This window comes from Miniopterus schreibersii (genome assembly GCF_964146895.1).
Source record: "Miniopterus schreibersii genome assembly, chromosome: 5".
Classification (NCBI taxonomy): Eukaryota; Metazoa; Chordata; class Mammalia; order Chiroptera; family Miniopteridae; genus Miniopterus; species Miniopterus schreibersii.
Window position 1 is genome coordinate 17,771,324 of NC_138106.1, and position 23,330 is coordinate 17,794,653.

A 23,330-nucleotide genomic window follows, 5' to 3' on the forward strand; every position below is an offset into this window, starting at 1 on the left:
GCCTCTGCTTTGGGGCTCCCCGCGTGCGCACTGCCGGAACGCCGTAGGCGCCCAAGGGGCTGCGCGAGGGAGGCCCGCTCTCGGCTTCCCGTTCCCGCCCCGCCTCACGCGCTTCGCGGGAGCGAGCCGCGCACCCCGGCCGGTGCTCACACGTGCCAGGCGCCTGCCTCACGGCTCTGCACTCACTGCCGCCTCCGCCTGGAGAGCCCCGGCCCCTCCTCTGACTCTCCGCCCACCGCCTCAGGCCGGCTCCTAATCCTCTCCGTTTAAGTATCAAAGCCACAGTCTCAAGCAGGCCCTCACTGTATACAACATAAAAGCTGGTTTGTAGTTTTGCAGACTGGCAGGCAGGCTTTCTTTTCGTTCCCTTCCTTCCCCGGTGTTTGCAGGTCAGGACTGTGTCTCCTTACTGTGTCTGTGTCTGTGCCTGAAGAGCCAGTGCCAAGCGGAGCTCCTGGTACCCAGGAGAATCTATTAAATATTAGCCGAGTGAGAGGCATCAGTTCTCTCTGCGGCAAAATCTCTCCCTATCCTTCCCTCTCCTCTCTGTTCTCCCTTCCGCTTCCTTCCATCTTCTTCCAGGCCAACTAGTCCTACACTTTTAGGGAGAGCAGAGCTAGGAACCAGAATTCATACCAAGGATTAAAGCGTACAAGTCAAGGAACTACACAGCAAAATACAAAACACCCCATGTATGTACTTTTATTTATAACTCTTTGCTTCTCCTGTATGTTTTAGATAAAACAATGTCTATAAAACTGTGTTGATGGGCATATAATGCATAAAGATATAATTTGTATGACAAGAATAGCACAAAGGAGGGTTGAGGGAACAGAATTATATTGGAGCAAAGCTTTTGTATACAATTCAAATTGACAAGTGCACTTATGTATAAAGTATACCTTGATTGATTGACTTTTTTAATAGGTGGAGGGAAGCCTTTGGATAGTATGACACTTGTAGAAAGAACGAACCCTGGGACCTCCAGTGGGTCATCAGGCACGGATGGGGAATTGCAGTAGACTAGGTCTCATGTCTAGAATGGAGTTGGGGCTGCATTCTACGTTAGAACACAGCTCTACTGAGTTTAGCCACCAACTGTCCCCTTCCTCAGCAGCAGCAGTTCCTTTACTCCTGCAAATATTATTAACCTATCTCCAACTCCACGTCTGCCTCGCTGTGAGTTTCTTATTCTTCCACTGCTAACACAATGTATCTCACACTTTGCATGATTTCCTAAAAAACTATGATTGGTCCAGGCATTACCATCCATATCAAGCTTGGTTTTCATGCCAAGAAACCTAATGGACTGGTAGCTGACCTATAAATTGGCCATGCTTCAGTCAGGGACAATCAGCTGGAGTCAGTGTGACAAGGTTAAGTGCTCAAAATGGCCACTGAAGCTGAAAGATAAAGCTAGAGTCGCTTGGCCAAGTGCCTGAAGAGCCAGGGCCAAGCGGAGCTCACAGCATGGCATTCGCCCTCAGAAGGGGATGTGGTAAGCATGTGGAAGAAAACCGCCTCTCCAGAGCACTCCCCTGAACAGTTACTCTTTGCCTCCTCTGTCTTTCATTGCCCTTTCTTCGCTGAGTAAAATATGAACCTCTAAAGGAGAAAGACATGCCAGGAAATTTTTACTGCAGAAAAGATAATAAATTTGTTGAATCAAAGTAAGAATCCAAGTCTGTAAGAGACTCACCAATATATTAAGGATAATGTATAGATAACGCCTGTAATACAGCTTGTAATCTTTATATCACTAAGTTCAGAATTAAAAGTCTCACAGGACTGTCCTATTTGTAGTACATTGCTCTGCCATCCTACTCTCTCATGCAATAAGCCTAATTTAGAAGGCTGGATGGTAAAACTGAAATGTTTGCCTCCCGAGGTTATCACTAGCTAGAGTCTTAGCACATTAAACTTAACATGAACAGTTTACTTTTCACTTTGAAAATAAGAATAGGCTTTAATATTTACATTTTATAATAGTGACTGATTAACTGCAACTAGCTAGGGTACTAAATTTTAGACTTCTGATAATTCCCTAAGAATTATGCAATACCTTATTAATTTTGTAGTGTTTTTTAAACATCATTCTTCACACAAAATGGTTATAAAAAGTTATGTCTGCATTGACAATAAAGAACTATTGAATGTAGCAACCGTTTTCTCAGTGCTCCAAGGCTTAATATAAACTATGCCAATTAATACTGCTGATATCTTAATATATTTGTAGTTATAACTTGGCAATTTTTTTTAAAGCTGAACTATGATCAGTCATAGACTTTTCATTTTACTACATAGAACTTTTCTTCTACAAAATATCCACTGCATACCCCCCCCCCCAAAAAAACGAAAACCTCCTTAAAAGCAATCTTTATAATCCAACAGTCACATGACGTTTCTATTCACTTAAGGAAGAGGGCATGAGTCCTGTACATTAATGATCCTGCCCTGATACAGGACCTGCCTCCACCAAAACAGAATTCCGGGAAGGAATATCAGCTCTCCATGCCCGTCCTACCTTGCTAACAATTTAGAGAGGTAAAATGAAGACTCTGCTAGAAGTTTTGACAGGTACAACATGGAAAGGCTCTCAACCTCAAACTGAATAATGATAACATTAAAATTTGGCACAGTCAAATCAGACAGGGTTTAAGCTGAAGTGGAAGAGAACAGTCTACAATGGACATTTTAAACCTTCTAATAGAAGATAAAATAATTATGCCTTGCTGTCTACCAAAGATACTGGTTAAAAAAATCTATCAGTAGTTACAATGCACTATTATGACCTTCCCTTCTGCAACTAAAATGGCTATTAAACATATTAACCTAGTTATAATAAAATTATTTTTAAAGTTTACTTTCTCTAATATTAAGGTAAAAAACACTGTAGAGGGGAATCTGTGTAGACTGTTCCAAACAAGTTGGTTCTTTATTTTTGTAGGTTCTGTGTTACAGTTTTCCTCATTCTTTCAGCTACATGAAAGAACATGATGCCCCAAATACAAAAACAAGTCTGGTCTTGTGTAATATTAAATACTGATCTGCACCAGCGAATATAAAATGTACTTTTCTGGGTTTCTGTTAACAAGGCAAAATAGAAATTTTTCATAAGAAAAAAAGATTAAAAAGAAAGAAAAAGAAAAAAGGATTCTGTGGCTAAGATACATCTTTTGTGGGATAAAATTCACCGTTATGTCCCTTTTCTACCAGTAATGTTTTATTTGCCCTAAGCCCCCTTTACAGTTCAAGTTCAGTATCACAGACGCAGAAATTTTCATTTTCATCATAGATTTTTCTTTTAACATTTTTTCAGGATGCTTTAAACATTAGCGTCACAACTATTATTTCAAATTTACGTTTACAATTCACAGTACAGCCCACATTCAGTAAGGCCATGACTTTACACTTTTTTGGGTCACAGTCCATTAAAATTTTAACAAGAGCTCCATCCAGAAAAACAAAAAATTACATATCCAGTTTTGCAAGTAATTCAGGAGTTTCAAGTCCCCACTGACACCTGTTTAAAATAAAAGCCCTTGTAATAAAGGAATAAAATAATAGGTTTAGATTGCAGGTTTAAATTTCAAAGGTTTAATATATTTAAAAAAAGAAAAATCTATTTTAGATGTTGAACAAATTTTTTATGATTGACCAAGCAGTTAAAATATTTATAAAGGAGGAAGTTTTTAGTTTTAGTCTTAGCTAATCTTATAAGAATTTTTCAGACTCATATTAGATGCATACAGGTTGCAACCAATATGTAAATGGAGATACTGACATAAAGAGATATGTTTATATCCCATATTAGCCAGTAAATATATACATTAACCAGAGGAGTGAATGTTCATCCTTGAGGGTAGATCAACCAGTAAAGAAAAATACACACAAAAATAGGTAGTATTTTCTAGTACTACTGATTTACAATTAACAGACCCTCTGATTTAGGTAGATTATTTGTTAAAATGCCATCAGTAATCAATGCATGCTACATAGTTGCACAAAGCTAATAATAAGTAATTCTGGACATGCACTACAAGCATGTATCCAAATAAACATGACTACAATTTAAAATAACTGTTCATTTCTAGAACAAATGCAATTACTGGCTTCCACCTCATAACTAAAGGCTTAAAATATATTTTAAACCTACAATCATTAAAGATTTGTAGACTTAAAAGTATGTTTGAAAGTATGTATAATTTGTAGTAACATGAATAAGAAAGAAATAAAAGGTAATTTTGGAAATGTGATCTCCCTACTCCAAAAACTAAATATCAAAATACATTTCACGTATGAGAGTGGTTTTTCTTTATTCAAGTAAACATTTTGATTATAATACATGATATGCACAACCCGTGTGACAAAGTACTGGAGCCTACCATTTGGTGTAGCCTCCCTGTCTCTAGGATGATTCCAGGTGACTCCTCAGAATCTGACATCAGTGCCCAGCACCGCTTTCCATGGCCATGAACGTGCTCTGGAGGCCGCCTCCTCCATCTACCTTTCTTCAGATGCCCAGTGCCACTCTCTCCCACCCAGTATACCCTCCATTACGTATAAAAAGCCCGCTCTAAAACTCAACCTATGTTACAAAGTTAACAAAACCAGGAGTTGGTGTATATTTTCCACAAAAACAAAATTATTAAGTAAGACTCTACTTAATCTCTTTTCTCTAACTTTTGAAGGATTTATATAATCTTTAAAAAGTGATAGTAGTACATAACACAAAATATGCCAAGGACCTTATTACCGACTGTACATGTCGGAAGTTGCTAAAGTACTGAAAAGCTTAACTCTCTGGGAATACCAATTCTCTACTGGAAACTACAGTTTACAAACAGAAGATTGTGTTTTAATAAGTGGAAATACAGTACCTGATCTGATATAAAATAATTGTGAGATCTTTTCTCACTAGTAAAGTGCTTAATTAAGAAACATTCTTCCACCTCATGATTTAATTTGTCAAAGGCACAAAATGTCTTTGTCTCTCTCCTTAAAACTTTTTTTAATTCTAGTATAACTCACTTAAATTTTACTTAATCTGAAAGACTTACTGTTCTTTTTTTAATTCTCAGTAATTAAAAAAAACCTACTCGAAGAAAAACATTTAATTTTTATTTTCAAAACTTTGCCACCAACATGTATACAACACTAAATTTGATCCACTCATGAGATTTCTGTGTGCCATGTAGCACTTATGACAAAAAACATAAGCATGCTTTAGGGTAAAAGTTAACAAGGAATCAAAATATCTTCCAAAAAGGGTGGACAGAGAATCAATAACTTAAAAATCATAGCTTTTTATTATATAAAAAATAGTTTGAATAATCTTCTTATAAATCTTTAATGCCTACAAAAGCAGGACCTACTTTAAAATCGTCTTTTTAACACAGATTCATTAGTACAATGTGGTTGTGGTCAGAAAAATAACAACTAAAATGGCATTTCAGTCAGTAGTCTAAATTTTCTTCTCAGGAAATTCCACATAGAATTTAACAATTTGAAATTCAAAATAAGATTTAACTTTCAACAGGTCAGGGGTGTTATAATTAGTACCTGAATATCAAGCTCTTTTCCATTTAATATATTTTACCAAAATTTTAGATACAGCTCAAGGATAGGAACTGATAACAATACTTGACTGCATGGTTACCACCCATGGCTACTGCAGTGCTGCTTAAAAGATACTTTGGTCAGTAAATTAAAAAGATATAAATCAAATAACAAGGCCAGGAAAGCTGTTTTAGAACAGATTTCCTGACCTTAAGTAAACTGTAAATACATTAACAAGGCAAGGACTATATAATCATGTATATAGAGAGGTCTCCATTTTTTAGCCATTTGGCATTTTATAGTAATAATTTCCTTGTTTAAAATGATATTTTATACTCCTGTGCACTGATTAGCATAGTTCTCTGAATTAAAACTAAACTATAGTTACCTTTTTAGAATGTCCAGTAGTAAATGCATTAATTGTTCCTTTTGCACTTCCATGAAGACAGTCCTTCATCTTGTAACTTTTTAAATTTTGGACCAAAAAAGAACCACCACCCAAATCCAATAAGCACACAAATAATGGACTCCACATAATAACCATCCAGTGCTGTAACACACGAGCCACCGAGTTTTTTGCAAAGCTGTAAAAATAAAACTATAATAAATATTCCATAATTTCAAAATGGAAGTATTTAGCAATTTACATGTTTCTACTTTGTAATTTAAAAGACTGATCAAAATTTATTTTTGTTACATGTTAATGTATCTTAATCTCCCTAATGCTAACAGGATTAAAAGCAATTTTCAGCTCATGCTATACACAATACTCATTTTCAAGATACAGCTTTTCATATTTGAAAAGGTGAAGAAATGTCCAATGAATCTACTCTAAAAGTAGGCTAATGTTACTTTGAAATAATCTATCAACAAACTATTAACCACTTGGTTTTATCTACAATTGTTAAATGAATAGCCAATGAAATTTCCTTTTTACTATCAGTATAAGACTTATTAACTATTAATAAGTATTAATTTAATTTATTAACAAAGTATTAATTTATTAAGTATCTATTGTGTAGGACAGCGATCCTCAGGTGGAGGAGAGAGCAGACTGCCCCTCCCTTGCTGAGAAGCACCCTCAAGTAAGCTACTCTTACTGATTTCAGTGCATTAAAACCCTTAGTTATGACGGGAAAGAAAAAAAATATGTAGATTTCTACATGAGAAACAATGGGCAGATATGATTTTTAAAATATAGTACTTCTAGAGGCAAAATAACAAAATTAATATCTTAATATTAGTTTAATGTTTTTTAAAATTACAACATACTTACCTCAATATTATCTGGTGTTTGACAATTCTGATTTGATGCTCCTATACACTCTTTCATAGTGAGGGGATCTACTAGCCAAAGGGCTACTGTAGAAGGCCAGTTTCCTCCCAGGTTGGACACAGTATTTAAAAGGGTCATATATGTTCCTCCAATAAGTGGATCACTAACCCTTGCATTAAAAGCCATTATGGAAACATACATGCTGTACAATGTAACCTACAAGGAAAATGTAAAACATCTTTAGTATGATTAGACTTTATAAAGCTATAGTCTGAATTAAGAAAATAAAAATTATAAACTTGAAAATTAATTTTCATGACCCTTATTAAACTCAAGTCAACAAACATTTACTGAACATTTCTTATTGACCAGGCTTTAAGCCAGATCATGACACTATAAAGATGACTAAGACAGTCTCTTGTGCCCTTCAAGAATTTCTTCTAGGCTAGGAAAATAGTGAATAAATTATGATAAAATGTGGTAAGTACTGTAAACAGAAGTACACAAATCGTGCTACTGGGACCTAAATAAATGACAGCTTAAAATGACAGATGAGGTGGCTTTGAAGATGCATATATCAATAAGCAAAACCCTGTATTTGTACTGTATCTAAATATATCATATATGTGTGTGCATCTATTTATATGTATATATGTATTATACATTTAAGCACTCATATTAAAAGAAACATGAAATACAACTATATACTCCTTTGAATACTGTACCATGGGATGTTCCAATATCAAGAAGACTGAGAAACACAAAGTTACATAAAATTGAACAGGTCCCTTTCACTAGAGGCCTTCTGAAAGCCTTTAGGATGTAAACTCCTAAAGGGGTAGGGATTTCGGAATGATTTATTCACTGTTATATTTTAGTACTTAGAATGTGTTTTCTGGCATGAAATCGTTGCCCACTTAATATCTGTTGAAGGAATGATTAAGTTGCTACATAAAGAGGGGTTATATCATGTATCATTTCTCAAATATACTTGGCCTTGTACCTTTTTCCCCACAAAGTATCTGGTTGTCTGATTTTCAATGAGTACACTTTGAAAAATTCTCTAGTGAAATCCAAGGTCAAACAAATGAGTTTTGGGCTACTACATCATAGTTTTCTTTTACTTACACAGATAGTGAAGCATTTGCTAAGCTAAAGCACTTCTTTTAACTTTTGTGCCTAGCATTAATTATGTGGAAAACAAAAGAAAATTATACTTGACACCCTGGCCTCAATGATTTACATAGTTAGTCAGACATGGTCCACTATGGAGTTCTCCTAAATGATACAACTGCATGCAAAAACATTACTAAGATTACCTGGTAGCCATATTTTTAGGTTTCAGTTAAAAACAAAGTGAGGAGTTGGTAAATATAACTTTCAAAATGCTTAAGCTAGGTTCCACTGAAAAATCCAAAGTGACTCTAAAATACACATTAGCAATAACTGCAGTTGAGTCCCAAAGGATATTGCTGGGCATTTGCCATTTACTTGAATCACTTGCCCCCAGAACAAAACCACATTCTGCAATGGTAGCTTAGGTGAGGTTAGGGCAAAGTGGGGATCACTTTTTTTAGGTATTACAAACATATTTAATAAAGAAAGAAAAAGCAGATTGACACACAGCTTCCAAAACCACAAAGAGTAAGTTATAACTTTCAATACAGAATCTAAACCAAAAACCTGGAACCTTTAACCCAGTAGCTATCATTATTTATTAATACTTTCAAAAAGAAAAAAATATTGGGACTAGAAGAAAGAATGAATCCAAATCTAGGGATGGACTGAGAAATACTTCGCAAGGGTAGAATTACTACCTTTGGAATAAATTCTGAAATATAAAAAATACTTGTCAAATGAACAAAAGAATGAAACGAATGAAGAATAAATTCTCTTTCCATGGATAAACCTCATTAAATCAAAAGTTGCAAGGGCTAAAGTACACAGTCAAATAACTTCATTGTCAGATCTGTGCTTAAGTCTTAAAATTTATCATTATTTTAAGGCAACTGTAGAAAAATGTCGTCTTTATTTTACCAAGAACAGTTTACTTCCAGAGAAAACTACAACAAGCTTACCTGGTGTAACGCATAACTCAGCAGCAGTATGATATAGTAATATACAGGGAATCCCCCTTGATGTTCTACTTTAGGAGTCCACCAAACCAGCAAAGAGAACTCTAACCCAAGCAATAATCTATAAGAAAGAAAAAAAAGAAACATGGAGCTGACTTCCATTTTAGGTTAAAAAAACAACTAGAAAAGATATTTGTGTCTACCACGGGGAAAAAGCCTGAATCTAAGCCTATTAGGAGGTTAAAAAGAGGTAGCAGTGTATATAAATGATATTAAAGTCAAAGATGCTTTTCAAGCCTTTTCCCATATATATTCTACAGATGTTAGTGATACTAATGAATGTTCCTCACTTAACCTTTCTTATTTACAAAGGTTTTATTTTGTTTTTACCTGTAGGGCATGGCTTTGTAAAATACGTTTAGTGGCTGGGGACCTGAAGTGTATTTGCTGATGATCAGGGGCAATATGATCTGCAAAGGAACCATTGGAACTGCCAATAAGGCTAAATGTTCTTTGGGTACTCCCTCTTCTACCAATTTCAGTCCTGTTACTGCATCTGCTGCTGAAAAACCAATCTGTAATATAAAAACAAAAAATATTTTAATTTATGATTTATGAAATATTTTCTTCCAAGCATAAGTTCTTCAATAACCTCAATCTCATGATTAACCCATGCCAGTTACAAGTTTATTATTACATCTGGTACAACAATCAAGTTAGAGAAGGTACACTTTGCCCTATGGTCTACTGACAATATTCAGTGAAAACAACTAAAACTTCAGCACTCTTAGGAACTATAGGTGGCTCTAATTACAACTAAATTTCCACTTCAAAGTTCAATCTCTTAAAATAAAGTGTCCAAATCCAAACTTACTGATTTATGTATTTTAAGTTTAAAAGTCTTTGACTCCAAATAAATCTGGTTAAAATGGAGCATCACTGCTCCTATAACTGATTTTAGATTTTAGAAATATTAATTCCAACAGTAGCAACAGCTCACTAAAACAAACTACACTCACCTTTCTTCTAGTGTAATGTCTTTAAAATGTTTTAGAGCTATAAAATTAGGACGTCTTAATACAGAAAACATAAAGGATAAAATAAAAATCACCAAAATCCCCATTTCTTTTACATTTCCTTCTAACATGAAAAAATATTCAACTGAGTTTTAAATAAACTTCTAATACTCATACATTTCTATATCTTTGTAAATCACATTCTAAGTAAATAATTTTATTATCTCTCACATTAAATGTATACTCATTATAACAGTAGAGACCTATTATTTTTTTTTTCAAGGCATTCACTTGTATACCAAGCAATAATGGCATTCATTAAACAAAATTTCACATTTATTAGACATACTTCAAATTGGCATAATTCTTTCCAAGATCCCAAGACATTCAGAAATTATATTTGATATCATCACACCTTTTAAAACACATTTAATAAACAGAAAATTGTTTTTTATTGTTAAATTCTAATAGTAGTGGAAAGGAACCTATGATATGAAAAGACAACAAAAGTGCTTCATCATATTGGTAATTATAACAGAATGGTAAATTAGCTTTATAAATCTCTTACCTTTGCAGTTAGAACCAGAAGGCAAAATGTCAGTACTGCTGGCATTTTTATAATTGCAAAAAGCAGCTTGTAAGTATCTGTGATCCCTTGGGTTTCTTCTTTTCCTACTGATACCTCTTTGTTTTCTTTTTTCAGAACAGCAACTAAAGTTGTTGTTATCAAAAATACAGTTCCCCAGAAAAAAAGGAAATCTGAAATTTAAAATGTTGAAATCTATAATTAACTTTTGAAATGACATAACTTCATTGACTTTATATAATTCTGTATACAACTTTTCCTCAACAAAAATCTGTTTTTAAAAAACTGACACAATGTGCCTATCATGTTCAAGTACCATAAGCACCAGGCATTGCAGATGAACTAGACAGTCCTGGCTCTGTTAAACAACATTGTATAGAACCAAAATAGACAGTGATACTTAACGGGGGGGGGGGGGGTATAGATATTTAGTGGGTTAAATGAAACAAGTCTGTCATTTTATTCAAGAAAAGTGCTGGGGGTTAGGGGGAGATGATTTTCATGTCCCATAAGACCCATGAGCCATACTTCTTAAGCACCTAAACCATTAAATTATGACAACTTAGACAATAAGTAGATGATCATTTCAATTTTCCAACTTTTATTTTTAAACTTCCTAATGTTTTTAAACTGTTTAAGAATAGCCTTCTCTTTTCAACACCAAGATACAGAAACAATTTCTCCATACTTGTAGTTTGCACAATGGGGACACATGAAGATTACTGTTTGGGTTGTTTCAGTGAAAGATAGCTGGAATATTAGCCATTATTTTGAACAAATTAAGCAGGGGGAGCAAATAATGTTTCGGAAGATTCTGTGTAATAGCTAAAAATAATAGTAATAATAAAGGCACCATTTATTGTGTATATCATGTACCATAAGTGTGCTGAGCATTTTACATATACCATCTCCTTTTCTACAACTCAATAGATGAGTTTATTACTAGTCCCAAGTTACAGATAAAGAAACAGGCTTAGAGAGGTTATGCCTGAAGTTACATTCTAAGTCAGTGATAAAATTGTGATTTGATGCCTTATACAATTAATTTCAAAACCTGTATCTCCTTAACCACCCTGAGAAAGGCATCTTAGTTTGCCACTATAAAACTTACTGGATAACCCTGTTCAGTTTCCTCATTTATAAAATAAGGGGCCGTGGCTAGAAAATCCTGGATGCTTTCTAGCTCTAACACTCTAGATTTGTACTCATTTTTATATGTGTTTACTTGTTACTTTATTGCTCATGTAGCACAACTTACTGTTCATGGAGCCTAGTCACCTTTTTTCAAAAACGAATAGAACATTCTTCAGTCAGGGCTTTTCCTCTGAATTTGGTCTTGCTCTGCTCTGTGCTAGCTGAAGGTGATCACTACCACTTGTACCTCACTTATGATGGAGACATACGGCATTATTTGTTTAGACCAATTTTCACCTTAGTGTTTAAATGGTCCTTTCTTACATGTTATCTGATTTGATTTTCATAGCAAACATGTGAGACAGGCAAAGCAGGCATTATTAGTATACAGACATGAAGAGCCCAGAATACTTAAATCTTTGCCAAAGGTAAAATTATTAGGAGGCAGAAATTGAACCTAAATCTGAATTTGGGTTTATAATCTTTCCATTATTTCATACTACCTGCATAAAATATTTTAAAAATTAATGTTGAAATAAGAATTTACTTGAATTGGCTAATTATTTAGTCTCTAGAAGCCCAACCAAAAACAAGGCTATGCTGCTCAAATGACGCAAATTAAAGAAGCTAAAATGCGTGAAGCACATATGGAAATTTGTATTCAGAGGTGAGTTCTGTCTCCAACATGACAAAGTTATACTTAATTTTAGATATCAGAAGAAAAACAAAACATTCTTAAACACAAAGGTATCCATTTAAAAATAGTAATCTACATAAGTTATGATTAAAGTTTATCAAAATAACATCTTTACAATTTCTAGTTTATGTTAATAGGATGTTTTGGAATCTGGGTCAAAAGGAATGAACAATTTAAGGTTATTCTTTAAGTGAGGCTAATGTTCATTATTTTTGCATCCTTAATGTCGTCTGTGAAATGTGACAAATGATGACTTGTTTACAGAATTTCATTTACATTATTATTCTCATTCAGAAAGTTTTTGTTTCTCATTTGGTTTAACTGTTTAAGAAACCCTTAAAAATGTATTATTATCACTGTCACCAGAAATTTCAATTAATGGTCTGTATATAAATGTTAAGTGAAAATTTAAAGTCTGTTAGTTATATACTACATTATGAGTTCCAGTTCTCTTTTTTTATAAAATTTGTTTAGTATATTCTCCCAATTTTAATGAACAAAGTCTTCACCTAGAATTTAAATACCAATACCAGGGGGGGGGAAAAGAATAAGAACAAGTTAAACAGGTTCCAGTACTGTTTGCAGGTAGGATTATTTGTAATTTCTTTGAGCTTTGAGGATAAAATCACAGTGCACATGAAAGGAGGAAGTAGTAACAATGCATGATTCAAAACCCTAATTCAAAGGCTTGCCATAGTTCACATGAACAGAATGAAGTTAACAGCTCAGAAAAAGAGGCTTTGCCACTGCCAGAAAATACATAATTACCATAAATACTGACCATATTGTTTATTAACATTGCTTTGATGCTAGAACATACATAGCCTGATATACTAACCACTGTAAAGGTATTATTATAAAAAAGAATCTAAATATTCCATTATTAACATTCTGGTTAATTTTGATTTAAGTATTTATCTACAAAAGTATTATGATTGCCCGGCCGGGCGTGGCTCAGCGGTTGAGCATCGACCTACGATCCAGGCGATCGGGGTTCGATTCCCAGTCAGGGCACATGCCCTGATTGCGGGCTGCAGGCAATCAATGACTCTCATCATTGATGTTTCTGTCTCTCTCTCTCCGAAATCAAAAAAGATATATTTAAAAAAAAAAAAAAAAGTATTATGATTTATACTATGTATGATGTGTACTATGATATGATCAAGATGTCAAAGCTGATGTTCAAGTTTCATAAACATGATTTTTGAGCAAAGACTCTGAAGTGGCTACTAAACCTTACCTAGGGCTCCCATGAATGCAAAAATTAAGAGCATGTAACAATTCACCAGTAACCAAGAAGGATATAATAGCTAGCACCCAGGTGCCTAATATTTAAGGCAAAACATAGGACAGTGCAATAAAATGAAAAATAAAGATCCCATCAATACAATGAACTGGGAAAATAAAGAAAAGGAATTATCATATCAAATGCTGGCAAAGATACAAAGAAAATGGAACACTCATATATTGTTTGTAGGGAGACAAAATGGAATAGCCGCCTGCAAAAAATTTTGGCAGTTCCTTTCAGAACTAAAAATGGACTTACCATAAACCAACATTTGCATTCTTGGGCATTTATCTCTGAGAAATAAAGACCTTATTTTCACACAGCAATAGCCCAAAACTGGAAACTACTCAAATCTCCTTCAATAAATGAGTTGTGAAATAAACTGTGATATGTCTAACAAATGGAATACTTATCGGCAATAAAAAGACACAAATTATTGCTACATGCAACAACCTGGATGAACCTCAAAGAAATTATGCTGAATGAAAAGGGCCAATCTCCAGAGGATGCATACTGCATAATTTCATTTAGGTAATATTTCTGAAATAACATAATTATAAAGATGGAAAACAGATTAATGGCATCTAGGCGTTAGGGATGGAGAGGAAGAAATGGGTATAGCTATAAAGAGACAACATAAAGGAGTCTTGTGATGATTGTATGGTTGAGTATTTCGATTGCGGTGGTGGTGGTTATGCAAGGCTATATATGTGATGAAACCACATATACCACACCCATGCACAGACACCTATGCACACACATAAATGAGTACATGTATAACTGGTGAAATCTGAATAAACTCTATAGATTGTATCAATGTCAATTTTTTGGTTTTGATATCGTACTATAGTATCTAAGATGTTAAGGGAGGAGGCTGGGGAGTTTACTAAATATTTCTTTGCCACCTCCTGTGAACTCATAATTATTTTAAAATAAAAAGTTTTAAAAAATGAATGGAAAATTTAAAAATGCAAAAGTTCTAAGACTGTGGTAGGAATAAGATATGTAGGTCAAGATAATTTAAAGAATCGAAAAAGAACTCTTACAGGCTAATTCAGTTGGCCTCTAAATAAATTTCAATAAAAGTTAGAAGTGAAAGTCAGAGTAAAAGTCATGCCAAATAAAATAAAATAATTTTTTTGTTCACCGTGCATTTTGTAAATGGATTTTTCCACACAAAAGCAATTCCACAGTTCTCCACTGGACAAAGACCACACATAGCACCATTTCTCCTTTGCTTTGCTTTAAAAAAGAAAAATGGCTTTAAGACCTTCCTTCTATGGTGTGGGCTCCAGCTTTTAATATCTAATATCTAATCCCTCTTGAATACACCAGTATTCCTCCACTTATCTCACTTTAGTACTAGGGCTCCAACAACTGAAAATAAGTTCAAATTTGCTCCATTTGTCTATAATGATATGTAAGATCCACCAAATTCATGAACTTGTTTCATTTAAGGCAAAAAGGAAGCTAAACTCAAAGATTTTATATCAACCTTACCAGAGATTAGCTTTTAAGGTAATGGACGTTTTTGTTTTTATAAAGCTTACTTTGTTTGTTGTTGCTGTTGTTAGTCTTTACCCAAGGATATTTTTTCCATTGATTCTGAGAGAGAGTGCGAGGGTGGGAGGGGGTACAGAGAGAGGGGCAAGACATTGACCTGAGAGAGACACATCGATTGGTTGCCTCCCCAACGCTTTAACAACTGCACCACACTGGCCAGGGCTAAAGCGTACTTTTTAAATTATTATACAGAGATTAGCTTTTAAGGTAACGTTAGTGGTTTGGTTTTTGGTATATTTACACAGAGATTAGCTTTTAAGGTAATGAATTCGTATTGGTTTGTTTTTTTAAAATAACTCATACTTTACGATTATACAGAGATGTTAACAACAACGTGAGGTTTAGCGGTAAACTGACTTATACTCCTGACTCAGGCGACAAACAAAGAAAAAAACACACAGAGATGAGTCAGTTTACTGCTGTTAACATCTCAGAAGTTTACTGCTGTTAACATCTCAGAAAATTATGCTGTAAATATTTGTGTTTTTTTGCTTTTGTTGCTGCTTATTATTAAATTTTCAGTTTTTACTGCACATTTCCTTTTTGTTAAATTTTCATTTACATTTCATGTCCTTTTTGTTTTTAAAGTGTTTATTTCTAGATTAAACAGTACATTTAACATGTACTGTATATAAAAAAGGTTAAAACAGGGAATCATTTGGGGGCCTGGAACAGATTCGTTCTATTTACATTATTTCTAATGGGAAAAAATGCTTTGGTTTTTGAACAGCCTTCTGGAACGAATTAAGTTCAAGAACAGAGGTTCCACTGTATTGTTACATTATGCACGTATTACATTTAAGGAATCAGGACACCTAACCTGTAGGTATCTCTACCTTTTAACTAGCCACTTGGCTGCAGTTACTTCACCTATAAGAATGAAAGGAACTGAAATATGTGATTCTTTCAAGTCATGAAATGTTATGTTCTCATCTCTATGTTCTTCTAGATTAATCAGTTCTTGCAGCTTAAAAAGTCATCCCTTTTTGCTACTAAAGATCCTTGAAAACCAAATGTGGCAGAACAGAAAAAGCCCACTTCTGAGTTCAGTACTGTCCTGGACACTTTAAGGGACCAAAGCCAATCTCAGCATAACCATGGTTTTGTTTCTAACGGATTCTGTTCTCACCCCATCCTCCTTGTTCCATATTTACTATTTAGATTACTGCTTCCTAGATGGCAAAAAACAATTCTTTCTCAGTATGTTCCATCTCCACGTATCTGTAACACTCAAAGTGTTAATCACAGAACATATTTTAGAATTTCACCAAAAAATTATGCCTATTTTTAATTTCCTGATTTTCCAGGAATCTGCCTTAATGTTTGGCTCTTTTTTAATTACCTAAACAATTTTATTTCCTTCATGATTATTTCCATGTTCTTTAAGTTCCTCAAAACCACTAGTTTTTCTTAGTTACACTAAGTTCCAGAAAGTACAAGCCTACAAATGTGATATGTGTAGACATAAAGAGACAAATGAAAATTCAGAAACTCTTCAACTCTTAACTTACTAAAATGTTGAAGCCAGAAACAGCAGTCCACTACAGATATAAAATAGTAAGCTCTTCTAAATAGTAAGCTATTTCTACAATTTCCTGGAGAACAAAGTTCAAATTCCACAGAATAAACAGCTATTCAAAATAATCAGTCAGTACAAATAAAACTCCAATGGCATAATTCTGACCTTCCCATCAGGGAAGAGCTGTGAGAGGGTATAATTGTAATGGCTCCTGAATGCCATTCTCGGGAATGCTGTTCTATCCATCCCTCTTATACCATACTTAAGAGAAAGTTATACTTTACCTTGTTAGTAATTTAGTTTCCATGGTCTCTTAAATCTTAATTTCTCTACTGAGGCTTTCCTATGTTAAGCAACACATCATCTCATTAGTCTTCTCTGGTGGCCTGAACAGTCCAATACGCAATGAAAAGCAAGACACATAAAAAGCAACAAGGTGCCAATTTGATGCAAGTCACAAATTATTTTTAGGCAGAGATTTATCCATAGAGCAGGGGTGGGACCCCAGAACATTCAGAGACAAATCTATTTATTGCAGAGCAATGAGCTCTAAACCCTTTTGGCCTCAAACCAACTGAAGAAAAGTACAATTATCATTTCATCAGTAGTAGTGGCTCACTAGCAGTTTGAAGAGGTAGAAAGGCAGGTCCCATATGAGGTGTAGAGGTATACCGGGGATTTCTGGGAATGAGTAGTTCCGTTGTGAATCCCTCCCTCATTGCCACTCCCAAAATATTATACTCTTACATTTCCCTCACCACCCCTGACATTTACCCTGGTGGGGCATCCCAATCTAGTACTGGGAAGATGAAAGTTTAGCTGTTTAAATTCATCATCACTACCAGAATGAAGAATTCTGCTATATTCCTGATGGTGGTTATTACTGATATTGTCAATTTTACTTCTGTTTCCTAGTTGTTAGGAAAGTTTAAACCTTACCGGGGCATGTACTTTACCCATGCAGAAAAAGAGGAAATTTTGTAGAACTTACATCCAATTTCTTCAAACTCTTTCTCATAGCATTTAAAAGAAATCTTACTAACTTGGTCACTACCTTTCTATTAGCACTATTTCCCACAGCCAGTCCTCACAATTATTGCTTCAGGCACTTTGAACATCGTAGGCACTGTCCTGTACTTTTTTGTACTTTGCTGCTTCAGTGCATTTTCACTCGGTGTTCTGCACTCTGTAATTCCATTTACCCACTTCACAGAATCTTATAATTCAACAAGGTCAAATATCTGCAACGTGAAGCCTGACTCTCACACTCAGTTAATAACCAGCAACTGTGAGCTCCCCTAAAACGTGTACCTCTCCCATTCCTTGTGGTTTGGGCGCTGCTTTATAGCAGGCCCTTAGAACTCTCAGTCAACTAGTTAATGTTTGAATAAATTAACTCTATTCCTTTCACAAGAGGGCTAAATGAAGACTCCTGGTATAAGAATAGGGTCTAGAAAGGGACCAGAAAGATTAGAGCTAGAAACTTCAATCCAAGGAAAGAAAAAAGGAAAATAAGAACCACAGGTGTCAGGCTGGATTTGTGTCTTCACACTAGCCATACTTTTAAAAAATGTGCATCTGTGTATTAGGCAACAGGTCCCTAGACTGAGTTGTGTTTGCCATTCCACATCAATGTTATTGCACAGGTTGCCTCTCCTTGCTTACTGGGTACTGAAAGATTATGACTACTCCAATGCAGTCATTAAGACAGAAAAAGCTCATTTTAGTGGAACATAAAACTTACCCCAGGTCATCTCCCATAAAATGATTTCCAGTAAATTAAGTAATGAGCTTCCCTTCAATGTCACGCACAGTCAAAAGGATTCATAAACATAAAATAACCTAACAGCATGCTACTGTAAATACCTGAAAGAGTAACGATTCCCCTGGGTTGAGGCTGAAACCGCAAATATTTGTTGCAAAAGTCGGCAGATTCAAGGGCCAAAAACAAAACATTGCCCAAAAAGTAGCCCGCTGTTTGGCCCACTGAATTGCAAGTAGAAGCATAACCCACGTTCTCCCGGGATAACATAGTTAACGCCCAACCATCCACCGCGATGTCCTGCGTGGCGGCCAGGAATTCAAACAAAAAGAATGTCACTGTGAGAGCAACCACATCGGGGGCTGTGCCGTCAGTATTCCCCAGCAAACGGTCCACCTGAGTGGATAAATATATCATGAAGATTCCCAGTACATACTGTGTAGGGACAAGCCAAGATTTGCGACGGCCGAAGTTCCTAAAGTAAACTGCATCAACTAATGGAGCCCAGAGCAATTTGAGACTGAAGGGCCAAAAGACTAAACTGAAGAACGCCTGATCTGTATAGCTAATATTTTTGCTCTGCAAAATGAGTGGTATGCTTCCCGCCAGGCCCAGTGGAATGCCCTGGAGCACGTAAAGAAAAAGCAACAGCAAAATGCTGCTTAGTTCGGCCTGGCAGCTCCGGGGGGGTTTTGAGAAGTCATCGACGCCGGTGCCCCAAAGAAGAGCTTCTTTGTCCCCTTCTCCGCCCACCAAGTCCGGGTGAGTGTCGTCCCAGCAGCCCGGCGGCAGAGGGCCGCTCTTCATATCCAGAGAGTGGCTGAAAGCCCCCGGCCGTCGTTGCCGACTGCTGTCCTTGTGGGAGATGGTGGGTGACATATTCGAGACGACGCAGAGCCCAGTCTGAGGAGATGCCGGGGCTGAGCCTCTTGGATCCGTCTAGTCTGAGGTCCAAGGCTGCCGCTCTGAACCAGGTCTCGACGGTTCTGAGAGGGAATCAGGGCGCGGGGGGGCTCGGGTACTTCTTACTGCGGCTCGGAGTGCTGAAGCCCGGAGCCAGGCCCCTGGCTGGACACCCAGGCGACCGCCACGTAGGTGCCCCTTGGAGCGGCGTCAAGGAGGCTGAAGAAGCCCCCCGGGCAGCCGCGCCGGGCTTGGGGCTGGAGGACGGGGCCGTGGTGCCAAGATGGAAACCGGCGCCTAACTGCGGCGAAACTGAACGGCCGGCCTCCGACCGACCCCACCGCGCGCCGCCCCGCAAGCGGCGGTCACCACTTTCTCCACAGAACTCCAGGCAGCGGGTAACCTGCCGCCCCGCGCTTCAGGAAGTGGTCCTGGGCTCAAATAAGTCCCGTCCCCGCCTTCCGAGCAAGCCAATCAGGACACGCTCCCGGGGCCCGGCTGGGCTACCACGCCAGGTAGGAACCCGCGACTCCGGCGGCCGGGACCTCCTGGGAGGCTAAAGGCGGACGCACAGCGCGGCGCGGGCGGGGCGCCGGCGGAGCTGGGCCCGGGGAGCGCATGCGGCCGCCTGGAAAGCGTGGGCCTCGGCCATTGGGCGCTCGCTGCCACGTGAGGCCGCGGAGCCGCCCGCTCCGCCGCCCGCTCCCGCCGCCCGCGCCGGTTCCCGGCAGCTGAAGCCGCCGCGGCAGAGGGGCCTGGTCCCTGCGCCGGGGCAGGGCCTTGCCCGGGCTGCAGGCGGAGAACTGTGCCATGTCCTTGCTTTCGTGGGCCGGGCAGGAACCGGCGCAGAAGGGTCGAAGTTTGGAATGTGTTTTCTGCAGGCAAGGGTGCTTGGTGGCCTCAAAGGGGTGGAAAAGGGCCTCGCTAAAAGGTGGAGCGATGCCTCACAAAGCCCGTTTATAGAATGCGTGAAACTGCTCAAGAGCTGTTAGGTGTCTCTGTAGTCCGTGTTTCCGATATAGAGGAAGACGTGTAGGGAAACTGGGGTCTGGGTGACCCCGTCCACTAGCTGGTGGGTTGGAATGATACGCTCCTTACACCCCACTGTTCCTGAGCTACTGTAAAAGGTCTTGTAAGGGCCAAATGTTAAAATTTTGTTTCATGCTAACTCAATATGTAGCCATTATTGAAATGATAAAATAACCTTGGGGAACCAATAGCATTATTTGTAATTAAATTGATTGACTTGAAATATGTGCTGGAGGAGAGCTCTAGAGGCACCCTGAGCCGCCAGGGAGAGAACCAGTGGGTTCCAGAGCAAAGCAAGCCTGAAATACCGCCAGAGGCAAAAACCATAAAAACCGAAGCTGTCCTACTTCAGGCACTTTATGAGAAAGCAGCGTTCTTTAGAAAAGATTATAATGGTGGAAAAATAGAAAGCAGCAGGGAAATACGACCAAATTTGATAAGGTGGATCCACTCCATAAAAGAGGAGGCATGGCCCTGGCCGGTGTGGCTCAGCGGTTACGCGTTGGCGGGGGGGAGGGGGGGGGTTTGCAGGTTCCATCCCGTCCTTCCTTAGGGGTTTATGGGGGAGGCAACCAATCATTGTGTCTCCCTTTTACATAATGTTCCCCCCCTTCCCTTCCTTCCATTCTCTCTAAAATCAGTGGAAAAAATATCCTCCAGTGAGAATTAACAACAACAGAAAAGAGTGGGCAGGAGTCTGTAGGAGCTAAGCAGGGCTATGGAGGATGGGACATTGTAGACATCACTTGTTCACACAGTTGCCAGGAGTTGGAGCTGACACAATGGCTCATAACACATAGAAAATACCTATAAAGAGTTTCATATATAACATTTACATGTATGTGAAGTTTTAGATGTAATATTTATATATATTATGTTGTTTTCCATTGGATAGCTAATTAGATGCTAAAAACAAAAGCCCTATACTTAAAAGTTAAACATACCAAACCTCACATGATTTAAGAGATAAAATGTGTTATTGCTGGCCTCTCCCACATACAAATGTTGAAATAGCTATTCTCCATCTAAAATTTTTGAGAAAAAAATGGTTCCTGAAGATGGACATAAAAATACAAGAGTTACACAATTATTAAATGTGGCCTAGAGTTTAGACCAAACTATACAAACATTCATTTATAAAAACTAATGTTATGCAATGTTCAGACAAGTTTTTGGAACTTTAAAGAATGGTAGTTCTTAAGAGAAGCTCCATTTGGGGCATCAAAGGTCTATGAACTTGTTGAAATGTTTTTTTCTTTTAAAGTACATGTGCATTTTAAGTTACACATAAATACTTGTTGAATGATGAATGTATTAGAAAGTTTAATACTAAGTCATGTATATAAATGGAAATTATTTCTAATTTTACAACACAAATTATAAATTATTCACACTGTCTCCATCCATTTAGATTTAACTTATATATTGCAAAAGGGCTTTTTTGGGTGCTCTTTATCTTACCCTTACTAAGATCTTAGTATAGTCATGATTAAACTTGGTCCCATTTTTATATTGTTAGAGAGTTTCTAACATTATTTTTGAAAAGAGGATGTATAGGTAAACTGAATCTTTGCTTGTTTAAAAAGTATAATTGCTGACTTCCAGCTTCTATTAGTGATATGAAAGAAATATTCATCTGATTTTGTTTGTTTTGTAAGTTTTTCTGATTCATGTAAGGTTTTTCTTAATTTATAGATGTGCCTTTAAAAAAAATCTTAATCCTTCCTGTGTATTTTCATTATCTATTGCTAATTTACATATTACTCCAAAACTTAGCATCTTAAAACAACAAACATTTTATCTCACAGTTGCTGTTGGTTACAAATTCAGAAATGACTTGGTTGGATGGTTCTGGCTCTGTATCTTTCTTGAAGTTGCAGTGATGTCAGCTGGGGCTTCAAGTCATCTGAATGCCTGACTGGCACTGGAGGATCCACTTCCAAGATCGCACAATCACATGGCTGTTGGCAGAAGGTCTCAGTTCTTAGTGTAAACCCTCAGGACTATTCTTATGTATTCATATGGCCTTCATGTACTTACTATATCAATCATGATCCTGTAGTTTGGACAGGTCATTCTGCCTTTCCAGGTATTCAAAACAAACCTTTCAGTAGCTCATTGTTTTTATTTTATTTTATTTTTATATATTGATTTTAGAGGTAGAGAGAAAGAGAAGGAGAGAGAGAGAGAAAGAGAGAGAAACATCAATTTGTTTTTCCACTTATTTATGCATTCATTGGTTGCTTCTTGTATGTGCCCTGACTGGGATCAAACCCACAGCCGTGGTGTATCGGGGCAATGCTCTAACCGAGTTACCCAGCCAGGGAAGTTGCTCATTGTTTTTTAGAAGTCCAGTTAACTTACTAGGAGTCCAGAACACAGGAGTCTACACTGGTTAGAAGTTTCTAAACTAAAACATGTGATCATAATGACCATGACACAAATAAACAGGTTAAGAAATTCAACAGACTAATATAAATTTATTGTCTAAAATCTTTCAAAACAACACAATTGCCGTCCACTTTTTACAGGCCAGCCAAGAGAGTCCATACAATAGCCAATACATCTTGTACCCAATAACAAAAAACAGATGAAACAATGAGTCCATTTTTTATAGGCCACTTAGTTAACTAAGGGTGGTCAAACTGATTCTCGATATTTATACTCCTGGTTAGCTGTAGATTGACAAAAAAAAATTAAATACAAAATAGTTTCCTAATATCTCTAATGATATTTATAATTGCCCTCATTCTTTATGCATTTCTTCACCATCTGCCAGAGCTTTAAATGTTACTACATGGCTATCCAGAGCTGGCATTCAAATAGTAAGAGCATCAAAAAAAGACCTACTCACATCTAAACTCTGCAAGCTTTTTAGAGGATTCATAAGAAACTGAAATTGTCTTCCCTGAATGTGATGTGG

The 23,330-nt window shown here is 37.0% G+C and overlaps 1 protein-coding gene across 4 annotated transcripts; it reads right to left on the reverse strand.

Moving 5' to 3' along the window:
• Window positions 1-678: 678 nt before the first annotated feature.
• On the reverse strand, window positions 679-19,955 carry SLC33A1 (solute carrier family 33 member 1). 4 transcript variants are annotated; one of them, XM_081138360.1, is made up of 7 exons: window positions 18,580-19,955; window positions 10,495-10,685; window positions 9,301-9,485; window positions 8,914-9,031; window positions 6,836-7,051; window positions 5,948-6,143; window positions 679-3,523 (listed from the first exon to the last, which is right to left on the reverse strand). In XM_081138360.1, exons 1-6 carry the CDS (start codon window positions 19,352-19,354, stop codon window positions 5,976-5,978), a joined length of 1,653 nt encoding a protein of 550 aa, XP_080994486.1. In that variant the 5' UTR covers window positions 19,355-19,955; the 3' UTR covers window positions 679-3,523; window positions 5,948-5,975. The 4 variants fall into 4 exon arrangements, with proteins under 4 accessions (XP_080994486.1, XP_080994485.1, XP_080994488.1 ...); XM_081138359.1 differs by lacking the exon at window positions 679-3,523 and having other exon boundaries at window positions 5,291-6,143; XM_081138362.1 differs by lacking the exons at window positions 679-3,523; window positions 10,495-10,685 and having other exon boundaries at window positions 5,291-6,143; window positions 18,580-18,802.
• Window positions 19,956-23,330: the final 3,375 nt, after the last annotated feature.

Bases quoted from the DNA above. Each gene is read 5' to 3' on its own strand.
- SLC33A1 (XM_081138360.1), bottom strand. From the start codon at position 19,354: ATGTCACCCACCATCTCCCACAAGGACAGCAGTCGGCAACGACGGCCG. The intron at 9,486-10,494 runs GTAAGAGATTTA...TTTATATTACAG, and splicing joins TTCTGGTTCTAACTGCAAAG to ATTGGTTTTTCAGCAGCAGA. The intron at 9,032-9,300 runs GTAAAAACAAAA...TCTTTCTTATAG, and splicing joins TACAAAGCCATGCCCTACAG to ATTATTGCTTGGGTTAGAGT.